Source organism: Xiphophorus couchianus, chromosome 14, assembly GCF_001444195.1.
Source record: "Xiphophorus couchianus chromosome 14, X_couchianus-1.0, whole genome shotgun sequence".
In the NCBI taxonomy this organism is placed as follows: Eukaryota; Metazoa; Chordata; class Actinopteri; order Cyprinodontiformes; family Poeciliidae; genus Xiphophorus; species Xiphophorus couchianus.
Window position 1 is genome coordinate 13,070,043 of NC_040241.1, and position 18,709 is coordinate 13,088,751.

The 18,709-nt window shown below is 40.0% G+C and overlaps 1 protein-coding gene and 1 pseudogene across 2 annotated transcripts; one reads left to right on the forward strand and one right to left on the reverse strand.

Annotated features, from left to right (window-relative positions):
• The first annotated feature begins 2,647 nt into the window (after positions 1–2,647).
• LOC114157554 (uncharacterized) lies at positions 2,648–11,767 on the forward strand. 2 transcript variants are annotated; one of them, XM_028038622.1, is made up of 8 exons: positions 2,648–2,800; positions 5,752–5,861; positions 5,976–6,060; positions 6,139–6,334; positions 7,204–8,234; positions 8,554–9,347; positions 10,415–10,621; positions 10,701–11,767. In XM_028038622.1, exons 1-8 carry the CDS (start codon positions 2,709–2,711, stop codon positions 10,943–10,945), a joined length of 2,760 nt encoding a protein of 919 aa, XP_027894423.1. In that variant the 5' UTR covers positions 2,648–2,708; the 3' UTR covers positions 10,946–11,767. The 2 variants fall into 2 exon arrangements, with proteins under 2 accessions (XP_027894423.1, XP_027894424.1); XM_028038623.1 differs by having other exon boundaries at positions 2,699–2,826.
• A 93-nt stretch (positions 11,768–11,860) lies between these two features.
• LOC114157561 (butyrophilin subfamily 2 member A2-like) lies at positions 11,861–18,709 on the reverse strand (annotated as a pseudogene).

The following is an 18,709-nucleotide window of genomic DNA, read 5'->3' on the forward strand; positions in this document are numbered from 1 at the left end:
TACCACAGAGCAAAATATTCTCTTTCCCACAAAACATTCAGAATTACATCTAACAATATAAAACAATAGATATTTAATAAACAGATATATTTCAAATGTTCAGATTATTTCCTGGATACTAAAGGTGTGTACAACAATCAGACTGCAGTAATCTATGAATAAAAACACTTTTCCAGTTTGTCTCTTCCTTGATTAATAATAAACATAATCAATCTGTTTTTCTGCATTTGAGGTTAGATTTTTTCACTGTAACTGTTCTATTCGGATTTGGTTTGTTTAATAAAACATGACATCATCACAACTGAATCTAGAGTTTGACCAATAGTCAGTGAGCGTATGTAGCCTGAATTCATAACAGGATGGAACTTTTGTATTTTTTTAATATGGCTCAAACACAGAATTATTCCTTTGCCCTGTCTCTCCCTACTGACACATATGATGCTTTGTTTTCCTCCTCTCCTCTGTCTAGGAAGTTGATGGGATGGGGGGAACCTTTGGCCTAAAAATGTGGACCTACCGCGTGCTGTTGGAGCTCATCCACTGGGCTGACCAAGCTGCAAAGACCCTGCATGTTTTACACACTGAGAGAGAAGGAATGAAGTAGATCTGACCCCTTTTCGTTTCACTCCAACAACATTAAACAAACCTAATCAACACTACCAACCAGCTTCTTCTTCAAAATATTCCTATTTAAACTTGTAAACAGTAGATCACTCTATACACTTGATGTTGAAAAATTACTTAACAAAACCATGTAAACAGCTTTTCCCAGACACTGGCATTTCCACAGCAAGTGTTAAAGTGACCCTTGGTTTGCCATGTTGGTATTTCCTTTGACAAAGAAAATTCTTGCAAGTTTGCTCCAAGAGGTGACTAAATTAGATTTTCTCTTTTTCTTCGAATGCTGTATAAATGTATTCTGGTAAAAACCGTCCCCTTGTAATACACTTTGCTTTGTAGAGGGTTTGGCTGTTGAGAAACAATTGCTTTCCTGGAGTCTTGGACTGTGTTGAGGTTTTAAATTTTACCCAATTGCTTATGTTTGCCCGTGACGTATGTAATGTGCCAGGCACCCCGTAGACATCTGCACAGCTGAAATAGTGGCTCATATTTATACTGATCTTCTTCGGCTTTTTCTGCATACATACAACTCAGACTAAGAACTTGATGAGTATTCAATTGTTTGTAAAATCTGTTACACATTGTATACAAAATGAACATCAACACAAATAAACAATGATTAACTTAAATGGATGTTTATAGCTGTCAGCAGACAAAATGTGAACAAAGGCACTGAATCTCAATCAGTGTAAAATCTGTACTCCTAAAAAAAAGCTTCTATGTGCAAAGACCTCTGAGTTATTTTGAGTTATTTTCTGTTTATAATTTTCATTTTTAAGATTTACGGAGGGAACTAAAGCAGAGAGGTGGCCAACGTTCCTCATGAGAGATTTTAAGCATTCATATAATTTAAATTAGCCAGTGTAACCCAAGCGTATTGCTTTCTTCACCACTGAAACCAAGTGCGATCAAAATCAGGTTACAGTGTCCACCAGCACCCAACATAGTTTGATTTTGCTTCTTCATGTGATTGTATAGTGTTTTTCTTTTTCTCTGATTTTATAAATCAATATATTTGAGCAAAACACAGAGCAAAACAATATAAAAGAGTAAGTACAGTTGGTGCGCTTACTGTTTTAACAAGAACAAGTAAATGTTCAAAAAACTTGAGTCTCAGTTCAAACTGTGCATCATGTTTCGGAGCACTCTGACCATGCTGGATGAGCTCCACATTGGTCCCCGATTTATCCTGCATCTACATGTACACAACAACCTTTTGCCCTCTTTCACTGGTACCTACTTCGCTAGACTTTACTTGATTCAGAGTGTTTGCCAGTGCAATTGGATACCACCTCAATATTTGTTGGGTGGTCATAGCAAGGAGACTCCAGATTCTGTTCAGGGACAGTCCTATTTGCGGCAGATTATTTAACCTATTTCGTACTCTTTCAGGCCACTGGAAAACATTTAGTTGTATTTCTTTATCCTACATGTGAAAGCAAAAAAGTCCAGCAACATTTTGCCAGCTGACTCTCAGCTTTCCCAGAGTATGTACAGTATATGTACACAAATTCACACTGTGAGTGAACTTTTTCAGTATGGAACAGCTTACTTCAAAATAATAGGCAGGCATGTTTAGTAGTAGATTAGTAGATTTTCATTTTCAGTCCCATGTATTCATTTCAGTGTGTAAATTTTAAATCGGAAGTGTTTTTCAATGTCATATTGTCCCTTCATTCTCTTCTCATTTAATGCTTGGGGTTTAATTCTCAGATCAAGGTACGCCTGGCACAGGTCTCTAGTTCATCACAGAGCAATGCATATTTAGATTTATTTTCAGTATTATTTTATAGATGTGATATTTTTTCCTATTATTAGTAGTAAAAGTATTGCGACTATTAGTTATTTTCAATAGGATGAGTTCTTATGGTGATAATTGTTTTTTTTTTTTTTTTTTTTTACAAATTTTGTGTTTAAATTAATTATTATTATTATTATTATTATTATTATTATTATTATTATTATTTCCACATTTTAAAGGGGGTGGTTGGCTGCACCCCATTTTACCAGCGGAACCTCAAGGATGTTGTGCACATGCGCGCTGCGTGCGATCTACCGGAGCGCCAGAGGTAGTGAAGGCAGTCCTAATGGCGGAGAGCGTACGGTCGCCTTTTGACTACCGGGAGCCACCGACCCTCGACAGCGACGGGGATGGGAGCAAACCGCCGCCACCACGGGGGTGAGTGAGCGCGGCGGCGGAAACCGGTTGGTCGTCGCGAGTCGTTTTCATCGCATTAAACGCCAGAGCCACATGCGCACGCGCTGGGAGCGTGCGCGTGTTTGTAGTTAACGTTAGAACCCAGTGTTCGCGTGCATGATTTCGGTGTTGTGGTGCAGAAAACGGAGCAGGGAAAGTGTGTTTTATCCGTTTTATTTGCTGCAGACGGTGAAGGCTAAAGGTTGGCGTCTGCCGCCCAGACGGCTGGGTCTGCACTGAAAAGGAAACCCGTTTTAATTCAGATGTTTATACGTCGGAGAAGTCCTAGCTAGCTGCTGCTGGAAGCTAACAGGCTAGCAGTGGTTTAGCATTCATGTTAGCATTATTCCCGCAGAAAACAGTCGCTCTTAAAACCCCTAAATCAGAAGTCGTCTTCATCCACCAGATTTTAAGAACTGCATGTTTTCGAACACATTTCTCCTCAGCTTTGAGCCAACGGCTCACAAATGGCAGGCGTGTTTTTGTGTTGAGTAAACAAAGTTGCTGACCACCAGGAAAAAAATGCATCCTAAAACATTTAACTGCCACTGGGCTCAGAGAATAAGGGACACGTTGTTGCGCTAATCAGCCTTTTCAAAAGGCAAGTCGCACAGTCTGAGTGATTGAATGAAGGGGTGGGGCTACTATTGACGTTGTGATTAGAGAAATCACGACCATTAGCAGCAATTAGCTGGGTTACTCGTTGCATCCTGTTTACCATATCAATACCCTGAATTGTCTCCAAAATAAGGCAAGATTTTTGATCAAGCTACTCTTAGATGCATTTTATTTGAACAACAATAACTAGCCGTTAACTAAAAATTGTATTGCATTTATTAACCAGCAGCTATTGTAAATAAACGTTGTTTTTACTGGGAAGTTTTCATTTCAAGCATAAAAAGGAAAAAAAGCCACAACATCCTGGATGTCCCCATTGACAAACAATATGGGTCATTCGTATTTATCTATTTATGTCCATTTGCTGTTTTATGCAGTACGGTTAAAAATGGAGTATAATTTACTTCATTTGCGCCACAGATTGGATTCCAATCCCCAGGGCAATATTGTGTGTAATATCTTAATTGCAAAATGAAGAAGCATGGAGAGGTGGCTTAATACAGTTTGATTGGTTCCAAATCTTTTAAAGTAATCAGTTACAAATAAAGGAATAATGGACGTTATTTTGGCCTATATTTCTTACGTCAAAATATCTTTCTTCTTTTGACAGGCTATATTGTTTGAGTGCTTTTGCTTTAAAAAAATTACTGGTTGACCTTTTGCTGTCTGTTATGTCAAGAACTGACATAGACTTGTCTATCATGTTCAGAGATCTCCAGAATAGGAAAAAGGAAATGAGAGAGAGAAAGAAACCTTTAAGGGTAAAAAGGTGTACAATAGACGTTGTGTTGTAAATGGATGAGTATTTACCAGCATTACTGCTGATACATGGAAAGTTTAATAATCATTTCTCTAGCAGGGGTTTGAAATTCCAATCCTTCACTCCAGTGCCACTTTCCTGCAACTTTTGGATGGATTCCTGCTGCAACACATCTGAAACTAAAGGCTGACTTTCCTCCTTGGCAAGTCAGTTTCGCAAAGGCCTGTTCATGGACCATTAGAGTCTGAAAATGCATGAACAAACACATTTGCTTTGTTTAAGTCTTAGTAAAAAAAAATCATACAATCAAAAATACACTGTGTGAATTTTTTTCAAATTCTTCATGACGTATGACAGTTTTTGCAATCAGGCTGAGTCACAGCCTAATTGTGTTTCGTGGATAGTAGTATACATGGGATAACGAGAAGCGCCTCACAACCAGCTCCCAATCAAAATTCACACAGTCGCTCGAAAATCAAACCTGTTGGAAATTCTGGTCGCGCCTTGTGAGAGTGTCGCACTGTTGAAGCAAATTTACCTGAAACTCTTACATTGACTGTGTAAGCAGTATAACACTGTTATATATAGTGTTATGTTAACACTATAATGAAATGTTACTTTCTTTAAAGTGGACATGTCTCTAAAAAAGACTGAAATTCTGATATTGGAGTTTGTGAGCTTCAAAGCCACATAAAAATATTGTCCCCCAACCATTTCTTCTTGCTTATTGAATTGAGGGTTCACTCATTTCTCTCACATTAGCACACATTAATATGATTGTAAATACAAAACTACTTCAGTAAAAGTGTGTTGTTGACTGTAGTGAAGTTAAGACTGAAGTTTTTTTGCACAGAATGCCAAGGATTACCAAGGTTAGTGTCCTTCTCTGGCGAGGGTCTCCTCGCTTCCGGGTTTTCTATTTCTTCTTCTTTTGTAGTTCCAGACATAAGGCTACACGTAAAGTGTATGTTCGTATGCAGCACATTCCCAAACTTGTACGACACGTGTCACATCACATGTATGTCACTTCCAAGCGTCTGGTCGTACTGTGCGAAAACAAAGTTTGTAAGCTGTGAATTATAGAAAGTGACGATGTAGTGGTACAGTTTGATCAGGTCCTGCACAATATTTACAGAAAATATTGTAGTGTAGTCCCAGCTTAAACATCAATCCTGTAATCTTTTCATTTTCAGTTGGAGTCGAAGTTTCTGTCAAGAAATGCGCAGCACATTTTTTCTGTGATGATTGATAACTGTTTGTTTTATTGTTGAATTAAGTCAATGCTTTCAAAATCAGTTATAGTCGGTTAGTAATATGGGGATTTGCTAAAATTAGAATAAATAAATACATAAATAAAAATCAGTTTGGACCAGTAAAAACCTGATTGGTTCATATGGTTGAAACAAATTCTTAAAGATGATCTCTTGTTTTTGCTTTGCTCCAGATGTCTCCTGCACACCTTAATGTGTCTGCTAGCTCTGCCAATATTTACAGTAGAAATGCTTTTTATATAATCTTGACTGTACGTTGAACAAAGGCTTTTCTCTCTTTACAGCCGCGTGTGTGGGAGAAAAAGGAAGGGCACACCTGTGAAGGTGTGTGATCGAGCGTATGTAACAGAAGATGAGGAGGAGGAGAGCATGTCAGAGCACAGCTACAGCCCGGGTATATATACAAATACAACTTGCCATCTGGTACCACTGTGTTTATTCATTGTGCTGTGTTATACCTTCCATTCCAAACATAGCTTCTATAATGAAGCCGTTTACTTGATCTCAGGTGACGGCCAGTACCCAGAAGGCGCTGAAGACCGCCTTCCTCCTCCTGGTAGTCCCTACTACCTGCCTGACCCCACTCAGCTCTGGTAAAGAAGACCCTGACCACTTTTCTCCGATGCTGACGGAAGCTGTCTCGTTGCTAAACCCACTTCGTGTTTTTCCAGCGTTCCTGAGCTGGGGGAAGAGGGAGCGAGCGGTGTTCGAGGACCCGTGCTCTTCCACCCGCCTCCCAATTGCCGGATTCGAGAAGTCCACTGTGGTACTCAGGTCCGATTGGTTGTCATAGCGATCCGCGACATTGCGAAAGGGGAGGAGATAACTGTGGACTACAGCCTGACGGACTGGGGGGAGAACGCAATGGTGAGCAGCTGATAGCATTTTACAGTATTTTCTGTTAAAGAAGCGATAAGTCCAAGCGAACAGTGAAATATTAGGGATAAAATGGTAATAAAGAATACAATGGTAAAACAGATTCTCTCACTGAATGTACTCTTATTCAAAATTGCAGTTATTTTTTACACCCAGAACTTTGGTACTGTTTTACAGTGTGAATATTTCGAATTGACTATTTTAATTACATATAAACAGTCCACTTAAAAGTTCGCTACATGTTCTAATTTCAATGTACTGTATTCTGTATTTAAATATTTTAGACATTTTAAAGAAGCTGATCCTTTCTGCTTCTCCTGAGTGCATTGTGTGTTCAGTCTCGGACTGTTACTAGTCTGTGAGATAATTTAATAAATGGCAGCTGTCAAGCATTGTAAATCAGCGCATGACAGTAATTATCTATCAATTTCTGCTGCATGAAGTCAATAATGCTAGTGGCATTATTAGGGCTATGATTTAGGGCTGTGAAAAGCCCTAATTTCAGCTTTTCATAGCTTTTGCATATTTCTAACAAATGTTTTGTAAATTGCAATGATCTTTGCAAACGGTCATTGGACTAGACATTCATATAAATGACATTTATTTCTTAATGAAATCACCAGTCCAGTGCAATATAGTGTAGAGCTGTTTTAATAAAAGCTAGATGTTTTTTTGAAGGAGCCCAAGAACAACAACAGAAGAGTAAAAGAGGAGAATGTACAAGGGCACTCGTCAGAATGATTTCCTAAATTATTAAAGACAATCACAACAGATGCTAACTTCATCCTGATGTGTTTTACTCCTGACCACAGGACAGTTGTAATCTACACCAGTTAATTGTTCTTCTGTTGTGTAACCAGGAGGAAGAGGCTGGCCCTCACCCGCTGTCCCTCTCTGTGTCCGATTACCTCACCCCCTCCTGGTCGCTGTCGCCCTCCTCCTCCCCACTCACCCACTCTGAGGCCAGCGACTCAGACCGGGAAGAAGACGAAGAGGAGGAGGATGACGATGATGACGACGATGATGAAGAAGAAGAAATCGAGGAGATAAGGGGTCGGATGCTTCGGCGCCGCAAGAAGCGCAAGCTGCCTGCGGCCGTTAATTCCAAGAAGAAGAGCGTGCCCCCTTCCTCCAGGGGTCCTGGGCGCCCCTGCTCCTCCTTCATCCGGCCGGGGCCCGTGGCCCCGCCAGCTCGGCCGCTGGCGCCCCCTACAACCAACATAAACAATAACATCAACATAAACATCGGCAGCTCCAGCGGCGCCGCGGTGAACCGGCGGCAGCATTGCCCGTACTGTGGCCGCCACTACCGCTCGCTGGCTCGCCACCTGGAGAAATACCACGGCAACCAGCCAGATGTCCGAACGGCCATGGAGCTGGCACACCTGCACACACACAGCTCCTCAAACGGCAACACGCCACACCCCTCCTCGTCCTCCACCTCCGCTCCTCACAGCCACTCCTTCGCCATCCCACAGTCCTCCGCCTCCAACCCGGCTCCGCCTTCGCTCTTCTCCAGGGAGAGGGAGTCGCCGGCTACGCGCTCGAGCACGGGCAGCGTCTCCTTCTCCCTCTCGCTTTCACCTCCTGCGTCTGCACAGCCCACAGCTGCAAAGAAGGGGCCCAGCTTACCGCTTCCCGCTGCCAAACTCTCCTCGCCGCCGCTGGTTTCCCGAGTAAAGAGTCCGTCGCCACCTCCGACCCCGGCTTTGAAAAGAGGAAGGCGGATGAAGAAGGAGAAGCACGAGGAGCAGCAGAAGGTGGAGGTAGAGAAGAATCAAGAGGAGCTGCTGCCGCCTCCCACTCCAGAGCCTAATATTGATCCTGATGAAGATCTGGAGCTCAGTGGAGTGGAGGAGGATGCACCAGAGAAGAATGGAGAAGTTGTAAGGTGTGGTTAGATTTTCTGTCTGCCTAGAAACATTTATTTATTATGTCATCGATTAATCCACAGGTTTTTCATTTGTCTGTTTGTTCCTTTTTACACAGTATTAGACATACATTCAAAGTTGTAAATAAACAATTATATTCTTTTTTAAATAAGAAAATCTACATTTTATCACCTAAAACAATTACTACTCTGAATATGTTTTCTTTTTCCCACCAACTGAACTTTTTTCAATCGGTATACTCTAGTTAACAGCTAATTGATTTCTAAATTAATGATTATTTCAATAATCGATTTAATGTTTCTCAATTTTTCTCTCCAGCACACACAGGCATCACATGTCTCCCCTGCTCTCCTCCCTGTCGTGTTTGATCATCTACCTCCGCCGCCAGCAGCATTCCTCCTCCCTCGCTCTGACTCGCTCTCCTCACTCTGCCGAGGCGTGGCGGCTGCTCTGCCACTCCAGCCTCTCGCTGCTCATCCTCTACAACCGACACCGGGAATGCGAGGTGGCCAAGCTCACGATTCAGGACTACCGCAACCGGATCACGCCACAGTCCGCCCCCAGCGCCTCCTCCGCCATGGAGTCTTTCTTGTCCCCCTTCGAGCATCAGGTCTTATGCCACCTCCCACGGGCGGGGGTCCTGGGCAAGCGCGGCCGCGTCCAGCCGCTCATCCTCCCGCCTCACTGCGAGTCCTGCCTGGACCTGCTGCTCCGCACCAGCCCCAACGTGGGCGTGGACCCCGAAAGCCCCTACGTTTTCTCCCGGCCCTACCACTCGCCTGCCACTCCGCTCCGCGGCACAGACCTGCTGAGGAACTTGGCTCGGGCCAGTGGGGCCAAAAACGCCGGGGCGCTGACGGCGACGCGAGTGCGGCGGCAGGTGGCCATCCTCACCCAGCTGCTGCTGCTGGAGGACGGAGAAGGTCCGGGTGGAGCCATCAAACGGCTGGAGGACTTCCTGGAACGGGAGTACCACGTGACGCAGAACTGCTCCTCCATCATACGAGATCCGGCGCTGATGAGTCGAGTTGGACGCGTCGTTCTCTACGGAGAGAGGGAGGGCGTGCTTTTCAGGGGGATGAGCCTCCAGGACATTTGCCTCGAGTTAGACGGTAAGAAAGTGCATCTAACAGTTTTCTTTTTCTATTTCCAACCCTGTCTGTATGTCGTTTCAGCCGATGATGTAGCTGCACCCAAATCAATAGACACAATGTTAGAAGTTTGTTTTTGTCAAAATCAGAAAGATTTATGGTGATTCTTCTTTTTTTTCATTCAGTAAAAAGTGAATAAGTTCTGTAAAGAGAACATTGCAGTACTGCAGTTCTTATAAATGAAGATGTTTTACATCTTCTGAGGAAAACTGTTCCTTTAATCAAACACGATTAAGAATGCTTCTCTTTGAATTACACAGGATGCTATTCTTGAACTTTGATAAATGACTTAAAATGTCAGAAAAATTTCATAAACGTTCTGAGATTATTGTATTATAGAGTAAAATAGCACTAATTTCTCTTTCCCTAATCTTTTTTCCTTTCAATTCATTTCTTGAAAAGCATCATTTGAAGTATTTTGATTCATGTCTTGTTCAAAACACTAACTCACTTCTCAGGTTCCATGGTTTAGTCTTAATTTCACTGGAACTCCTTTTCTCCCCCAGAAGTACTGGGCAGCTCTGACCTCTTTTGACAAATGGCATGAAAGACATAGTTTTTATCAAGATTTTTCTTTTTGTTTTTTTTCTTAGAACATTTGAAGTGTGTGTTTTTTTTGTTTTTTTTGCCTAATTTTTGCTGGTACACCAAAATGAAATGCAGTCTTTAGAAGTCACCTAAATGGTACATGGAGTCCATTTCTGGATATCTAATCTCCAGCTGTTTTGTGAAGGCCTCTGATGTTTCTCAGAAAACAATCTGCCTCATGCAAACCTAGAAACACAGCAGATGGGTCAGAGATAAGGTTGGGGAGGAGTTTTAAAGCAGAGTTTAGGTAGCGACTAAAGCATTAATCAGAGAAGCAAGCAATGGTGACAGACAAGGAGCAGGTGAAGACGCTTTTTGAACCGCACATCATCCTAAACGCATAAGTCTCCTGCATTATGCTTTGGGGATGCACATCTTCAGCAGGATCATGTAAGCAAAGTGTTAAGCATTCAGTCACATTGAAATTTGTCTTCAAACAGTGATGTCTGGCAACTCCGGAGATTCATTTTCAGAAGATTCGGATCCAGATGAGGAGAAGGAAGACGTAAAGGAGAAGACGGAGGTGATCGTAAAGAAGAAAGGACCGGGACGACCCCCACGGAAGAAACCTGCACCCCTTCCTCCAACCACTGTCACCCCACCTGTAGCAAACCCCCAAAAAAGGAGACCTGCTCCAGTTAAATCGGGTAGGTTTGTCAACGGCGACCTCGTGACCTGAAAGGATCTTATACGTGTGCTCATGGCCTTCATTACACATTCCCACAGGAAAACGCGGCGTCCTGAAGCGACCCTGGTCCGAGGCGGAGCGTGTAGCTGTGGAGACGCACCTCAAGAAGAACCTCTTGGACCTGCGTGTCCCCGCGAAGGCGGACTGTGAACGCTGCCTGGAACTCTGCCCCCTGCTGGTGAGCAACCAGCGAGACTGGAGAGCCATCAAGTTTTATGTCCACAACCGGATTCAGCTGCTGAAGAAGCAGGGGAGAAGAGAAAGTGCTGCTGCAGTTAGCTAGAGCGAAGGGAATCTGTGAAAGAAGGTAAAGTACCATGATGTATAAACCACCAGCAGTCGGGACGAACTGTGGAACAAGCTGAGAGGAGCAGCACCTGAAGTTTTGGGGTTTTCCAGGTCATCGCCCTGGTTATAAGGGAGTAGTGTAATAAAAGTGATTAAGCTATGAGGACAGACTGGATGAAGAAAAAATATTCTTTTGCTCCGTTTTGGAAACTTTTTGACAAATGAGGTGGAGCACAGTGAACACTTTTTATTATTATTTTTTAAAATGTCCTGTTTACTTTCTGCCAGTAAAATAAAAGTAGAGAACGTATGGGGGAAAGTGGATCACTAGCAACAAGTCTGTGGAGTTTTACGCAGAAAGCAGACAGACCTCTGTCACGTCGCTGTTGACCAAACATGAATGTGTAAAGCTTTGGGAGAACAAACTAAACTACATGGACTCGTATGAATCTGTACAGTATGTGTTTGATGCTCATGTGTGCTCCAACAGGTGTGTGTGTGTGTGTGTTGGAAAAAAGTATTCTTCAGTGTCCCAGACCATGATGCACCTGTTTTTAAGTGTTTCTTGCATACCTCCATACCATCATTATAGGTTAGTGTGTCAAGGCACATCTACTTGAATTCACTGAGTATAATTTTTAATAAAAATTATGTATTTCAGAATCAACATATGACCTTATCCACACTGTAAATAGTTCCTAATCTATAAAAGTATGAGGTTGTGATAGCAAAGTTGGCAGTTTCTCTTTGTGTATATAAACTGTAAATATTACCTGTACTTATTAAAGTGTATGACATTTTGTTGTGTTTTCCTAAACTGGATTGTAAAGTGAATTTTGCCTTGTGAAAACAACTGAGCAACATAGAAATGACAAACCTGTGTTTTTTTTGGGGGGGGGGGGGGGGGGGGTTTGGTATTTATTAAAAAGTAAAAATTTGTTTTATACAATTTTCAGGTGTGGATAAGAATGGCAATATGTTGAGTTTCAAGATTTGATTCCTTAGTCAGCAGGTGCATAAAAATAAATCACTATCAACAAATTAGTGTAGTTTAGTAATTTATTTCAAAATGAATAATCTAAAGTAATTATTTCTGTAAATTTTCATAAGCAATGACATCTAATGAATATATCTGACAAAAATAATATTACAGGCATTAATAATGCATTAATTAATATAGGCATTAGGAACATTTTTCTGTTCCTGCATGGACAATCATGAAAGACTACAGTTGTCCAGTAGACACTAACCAAAACCCTCCACAAGGGGGAGCAATCTACCAAGGCACAATCCTGAAGAATCTGGCTGTACTCGGAGAAGAAATTTATCCAGAACATCCAGAACATGAGCTTCAAAATTATTACATTCCTTGTGTGAAACTCCTCCTGGACCAAAGATGTCAGAATCATCTGCTGCACAATGGCCCAATGTCTTTTCATAAGTTAATTTCCCAGATCCTGAAGGAAGAGTGAAATTTCCCCAGTCAGTGATGACTTGGGGTTGCATTTCATCTGCTAGTGTTGGTCCACTTTATTTTAGTCCAAAGTCAGATCAGCTGTCTACAAGGACATATTAGAGTACATCAGGCTTCTCTCTGCTGCCAAGCTGTGCAGAGATGCTGATTCAATTTTCCAGCAGGACTCGGCATCTGACCGCACTGGTGCTAAAAGTTCAAATGCTAGCTTTAATGTTCATGGTGTTACTGTGTTTGGGTCTCAAGAGTTTAACATTTCACATTGAGTTGATGAAATAAACTTTTGGATGATCTTTAGACTTTTGAGATGCACCTTTATGATCTAAACAAGAGCAATGTTTCCTAACCCTGGTCCTCGAGACACAACGCCCTGTATGTTTTATGCATTTCTCTGCCTCAGGACAATTGATGTCAACTGGTGGCTGATTAACTGATGCTGTAATTATCTGAGTCAGGTGTGTTGAAGAAAGGAAGCACCTAAACCCATGCAGGAGGGTGAGTCTTAAGGATAAGGGTTGGGACATACTGATCAAGTGGATTTCAAAATCAATGACTTTCTTTTTGTGTCGATACATAGCTAGATTAGATTAGTTCACCACATCAAAATGTACAGTTTTGTCAAATATTGATGAGAACACAAGCAGTAAATAAACTGTATTTAGATCAAGACACTTCAGTTCAGATTTGAGAACTCGGGTATGTTAAGGTATCCAAGTTGGTTCAGATGCTAGAAAATAATTGACATAGTCCTTGAACACACCACAAATCAAAAACCAGCTTCAGCATTGTGGTGTTCAATTATTTAACATAGTGATTTAAAAAAAAATGTGAATGTTCTCAAATGTCTAGGATACTATGACAACTACTGTAGAATCTGAACCTGCAGAAGAATGGACATTTGAACAAAAATTACCAACAAAACAGGATTTTTAAAAATCATACAATGTGGTTTGTCTTGTTTTTCTTCTTCTTTTTTAAGGAGCAAAACATCCAGTTCTCTGCGATCATCCAGTTGCAGAGGATTGCAACTGGATGATCAATCCTCCTGCTCCTTCTGTAATTTCGCCACAGGTTCAGTGTTATTTGACTGATCCTGCGCAGGTCTAGGTAATATCTTCATAGTTCCTTGATCACCTTTTCCAGGGTTAAAAAGTGGGAACACTTCACCTGTGAATTTTGCTGCCAGAGATCCAATCAGACATTTTTCTTCCACATTATAGAAGGAGAGATCTCTGTTGTCAAAGTCCAAATACACACCGACTGTTTTTAGTTTTGACTGGACATGAATGAATGTCTCTGGTTCAGTGCTAAACTGAAGAGTTTTCCCCTGTTTGGTGAAAGAAGACAAGAACCAGAAACCATTTTTTGTGGTTGGAGGGAAACTTTCATCATGAGGGATTTCATGTTTATCTGTAACTCCGATCCACCAGGACGTTTTGAGGTCTACATTTTCAGTTTGTAAGGAAACCTCCCAGTAGTGTCGTCCAGAAGAGAAGCCAGGTGATCCTCTGACTGCAGTGAAACAGGTGACTCTGTCTCCATCAGGAAACTGTGCATGAATATTTTCTCTCAGTGTAGAATCCTTCATTTTTATTAGCAGATTGCCTGTGTCCACCAGTTGAATATTTTCTGTTAAAAATGGAAAATTAGATTATAATCAATAATGTCACAAAGAAAAATGCTAAATAACAATAATATTAACTAAATGTAAAATTACCATAATGCTTGGAGGCTTCCAATGGAGTTGTTGGCTGCCATGTTACTGGACAGAAAAGCAATAGGAAAAAAAACATCTCAGAAATTAGATTTGTCCATTATAAAGATTTAGTTTTGACTCTATTAACACTGGCAGCTTCAAATACTGGGTCCTACCTGCAGACAGAAGTGGCTCATTGTCTAAGGGAAAAATGCAAAATTAAATGGATTTTTATTAATTAATGTCACAAAAATAAACAGAGCTTTAAAACCATCTACACTTTTACAGACATTTCTAGTTTGAAGGTGAGATTGCTGAAAGCCTGACCCACTGTAAAATATGTAATAAGTTCATGTTTTTAATGTGTCCATTTCAAGCCTTCATTCATTTAGAGCAAATCAAAATAACTTGAGTCCTTAAATGTGCCTTGAGTGGACATGCTGTGAATTGGCACTATAGAAATAAATTCTGTTGAACTGAAATTAATTAAACTGACTCAGACATAGAGAAAGAAATGAATTATGTCTTCTTTCTTACCTTCAGTACTGCTCATTAGTTCAGCAGCTGAAAGATAAAAGTACAAACTTTAGAAATTGTAAATCCAGTGTGACTTTCTGTTGTAACTGTTTTATATTTGTGGATATTACAATGTGACTTCTAGGATGGTCTGATCGATAAAGAGGTTCCTATTTTTATATCTAGATGGACGATTTGGATTTAATGTACTGAAAGAAAATTTTCTTATTTAGTTATTCTTAGACATTTAAAGGAATTTGATTATTGAATTAAAACTACTCTGGAAAAATCAGATCTAAACTTTTTTCTTAATTCAATTCTTACATGGTCAAGAGATGAAATTTTAAATCCCAGTGTCAAAGCAGACTTATTGTGGTAAACTGCTCTTGTCTCAAAATCCTAAATAAACTATACTTCACACTTGAAGCACATTTGTGGCGGTTAAGTCTGTACAGTATGATGACAAGGTTGTGGACTATATCTACAATATTATTCCATAATATTTTCAAACCTTCCATGTGTTTATCAATGTTCTAAATAGATGACTTCTAAATGTATTAAGTTGCAACAGCTTTTATTTAGGAATAGCAGTAACTGGCACTCGATAAAGATACATCTCATCAAATCTTATCAATCTGTTCAAATAGTTATTATTTCAAAGATGAGTGACGTTTAGGGTGGACACTGAGGTCCAGTTTTGACAGCTATATTTACAATTTTGATTTCATTTTGTAAATTTAAAATTTCTTATTTCTAGATATTAAAAATAATTTGATTATTGAAATACCAGTTTCAACATTATGTTATGAAAAATCTTACCAATTAGATGACTTCCAAATGTATTTGTACCATTTTTGGGCGTAATTTTATGCTATTATGCTGTAAAGGGAGCTCCATAAGTTTTACAATTTTGTCAGGTATTTGAAAACCATGTATTATTTTTCTTAATATTTCCAGTGATGGACTACACAACATTGTTTTATAATATCAAATCTTCTCCCATAACACACATTCAGTCATGTGATAAAATGTGAAAGAGGGATGCAAATAATTTTGCAAGGGGCTGTATGTGTCTCTATTGCCTTATATGTGGACATATTTCATGTTTTATAATATAAGGAAGGTGACATTGAGCAGAAAGTTTGTAAGACTGTTCTAAACAAATTTGTTTAAGGTGTCTGAAGTGTTTCTTACCATCAGTTGCATCATTTCCTGATTTTGATTTGTTGGCTGAAACGAAAACATATTACAAAGTATGAAATTAGTACTCATTAAAATCTCAGCATCTTTAAATGTTGTCATCAATGCATGCTCTCTGATATAAATCAAACATTTACCTTTCTTCCTGAAGTACATAAAGTACAAGGCTCCGAGTGCAGCTAAAACAGCTACCAGAAGTAACCCAAAGGCCACCCATCCAGCTGAGGATCCTGACTCTGAATAATATATAACAAACATGTTCTAGTAAATTTCTTCCTCATAGAAAACTAAAGAATACATGGTGATAGGGCTGAACAAGATCAGAAAGCCTTGCAGTGGCTATAATAATGGCAAATATTTTGATGACATATCAGGTTCTATATGTGCCTGTTTTTTCTTTTGACTCTTGTCTGTCCTTCTTACTCTGTGTGACCTTTAGCATTTTTGGCAAAGTCAAGTGTGTCAATATATTTGACACACATCACAATATATTTGTGATATATTGTGCAGCCCTAGAAGTGAAACCATGTACCTTCTTGTAATGGTGGAGGATTTCCCAGGTGCATTTTGGCCACTTTTGGTGCTTCATTGAAGAGTCCAACAGAGCAGGAGACCTCAGAAGAACTGGAGACCAAAACCCAACTATGGACTGAATAAAAACCAGCAGAGTTTTTGCTAAACGACACATTAGAAGGGATTAGAGCCTTTTTCCTGTCTGACCAGCTCAGCTCAGGCTTTGGATGCCAGCCGTCAGATTGGCAGCTCATATTAACTTTGTTATCGTCTTTCATCACTGCGGACAGGAGAGGGGAGCGTCCAGTTTCTGGAAGAAGAAGAGGATGATCATTTGATGTAGACATCATTCTGTTTGGTTTTGTTCTTGTTCTGTTTCATGGTTCTCACCTGTCACACTCAGACTAATAGTTGCACTGTCATAATCTTCAGAGCTGCTGACATAGCATATATATTTTCCTGCATCTTCAATTGTGACGTTTTCCAGCTTCAGGCTGACATCACCTGCCTTTAATCCACCTGATGTTTCTTCCTTTAAGCCGAATGAGACTCGGCCAACGTACGAAGCTTTCTGGGATGAACTGTCGATAGTTCTTCCCTTATAAAGCAGGACTGGAGTATCAAACTCATCATTCCAGTGATTCCAGCGTACCTCCATATCTTCTGCACTCTGAGAGGGGGTAAGCCAGCAGGGTAAGGTGGCTGTCTGGCTTCGCTGGACTGAGACAGGAGACTTTACTGATACAGTAAAAGTCTCTGAAACTGAAAAGAAAAGAAAATCATAATCAGAGTCATCTTTTCATTTTGCTGTGGTATTAGATTAAGTATGTTAAGTGTTTCAAAGTAAAAGGTTCCCTTGATTTCAAGTCTGTCTTAGGTTTTCAGTAGAACAAATGCTTTATATTAAATAATTTCCCAAACAATAAATAATGATAGTTGCGGTACAATGCATGGTAAACATTAAAAAAAAACCCCATCAAAATATGGTTTTGTAAACCAGTAACATTTACAATGTGGTTGTGAATGGATATTTTTGCTGTTTGTAGTACATTTTTCTACACTGCTGGTTTCAAAAGATCACAATAGGTTTTTTTTAGTAATGATTTCTATGTTATTATGTTAACAAAAACACACAATTTCATTATAACGATCTGATTCAGTTATTTATTTCCTATTTTTTATTTCATGAATGAATGTAAAAGTCATTCTTTATACAGGAAAGAAGAAAAAATGAATCTTTCTTAAGGACCCCCTGGTGGCCTCTTTACGTCACACTTCACTGGTAATATTAGCTGCTGTGTAACATGCAGTGCATGTGAAAACCTCCACAGCACCGTAGAAGATAAGTTAGCAAAATAATGTTGCAAAAAAGGACTTACTCTTCAGGGACAGAGAAAAGAAAGAGGACACATTAGAAGGGATTTAGGTAGGTGTGCTTTAAGTAGGCTACATGGCAACTGCGTTAAAATATAGAGATGAGCCACTCTACGTGGTATTTGCTGATATGTTGTTTGCTGCTGAACATGATAATTGAAGAGGCTAAAACAACAATTTTTTTTACATCAATTTATAAGTTATGTGAAATGTCTGCAGAATAACTTTTAAAATTATTTGAAAGCGCATAATCAGCCCAATACCATTCCACTGTCAGGTGAGAAAGACTCACCTGCTATAAATTTATTTTTTAACTATCGGAAATACCCCTAAGAGAAATTAATTTAATCAAAGTATGTCAATTAATATTTGTGTGTGTGTATTCCATCTTAAGTCCAGTGTACACTAGTTTATTTTTTGTTGCTTTTTACTACCAATAGATGATACATGGATATATGATAAAATTTAACCATCACTATGAGAAATGTATTGGTTTATGACAGGTGAATGAGTTAATCTTCTGACTGTTAATAGCAGCAATCCACACTATTACCAGAAATTCAGGGCCCCAAAACCATATTTCGCTTAGGGCCCCATGGAGGCTTTGGCCGGCTCTGATTAGGATCAGAATCCAGTTTGAGTGTACAAACAAAGAATTTGACTTTAGTCCTATAAATGCTCTATAAAAATGTTAAGATCTGGTGATCAAACCAAGGGTTTGTCAGGAGAAGCAAGTCACTTTAAACCGATAAATGAAGACGTCATGCAGACAAGGACTTTTAGGGGAATACTGCGCTATAAATAACGATGTCGGGACTTACCGGGAGCAGCGTATCCGGGTGAAGAAAGAAAACCCAGAAACCAAAAATAAATCATCCGATTACCTGGGATAGAAAAAAAATATCAATAAGAAACTGTCCGAGCTATAAGAGGACTGTGTGTCAATCCTCTTTGTACGAGAAAAACAAACAGGATGGACAACTCAT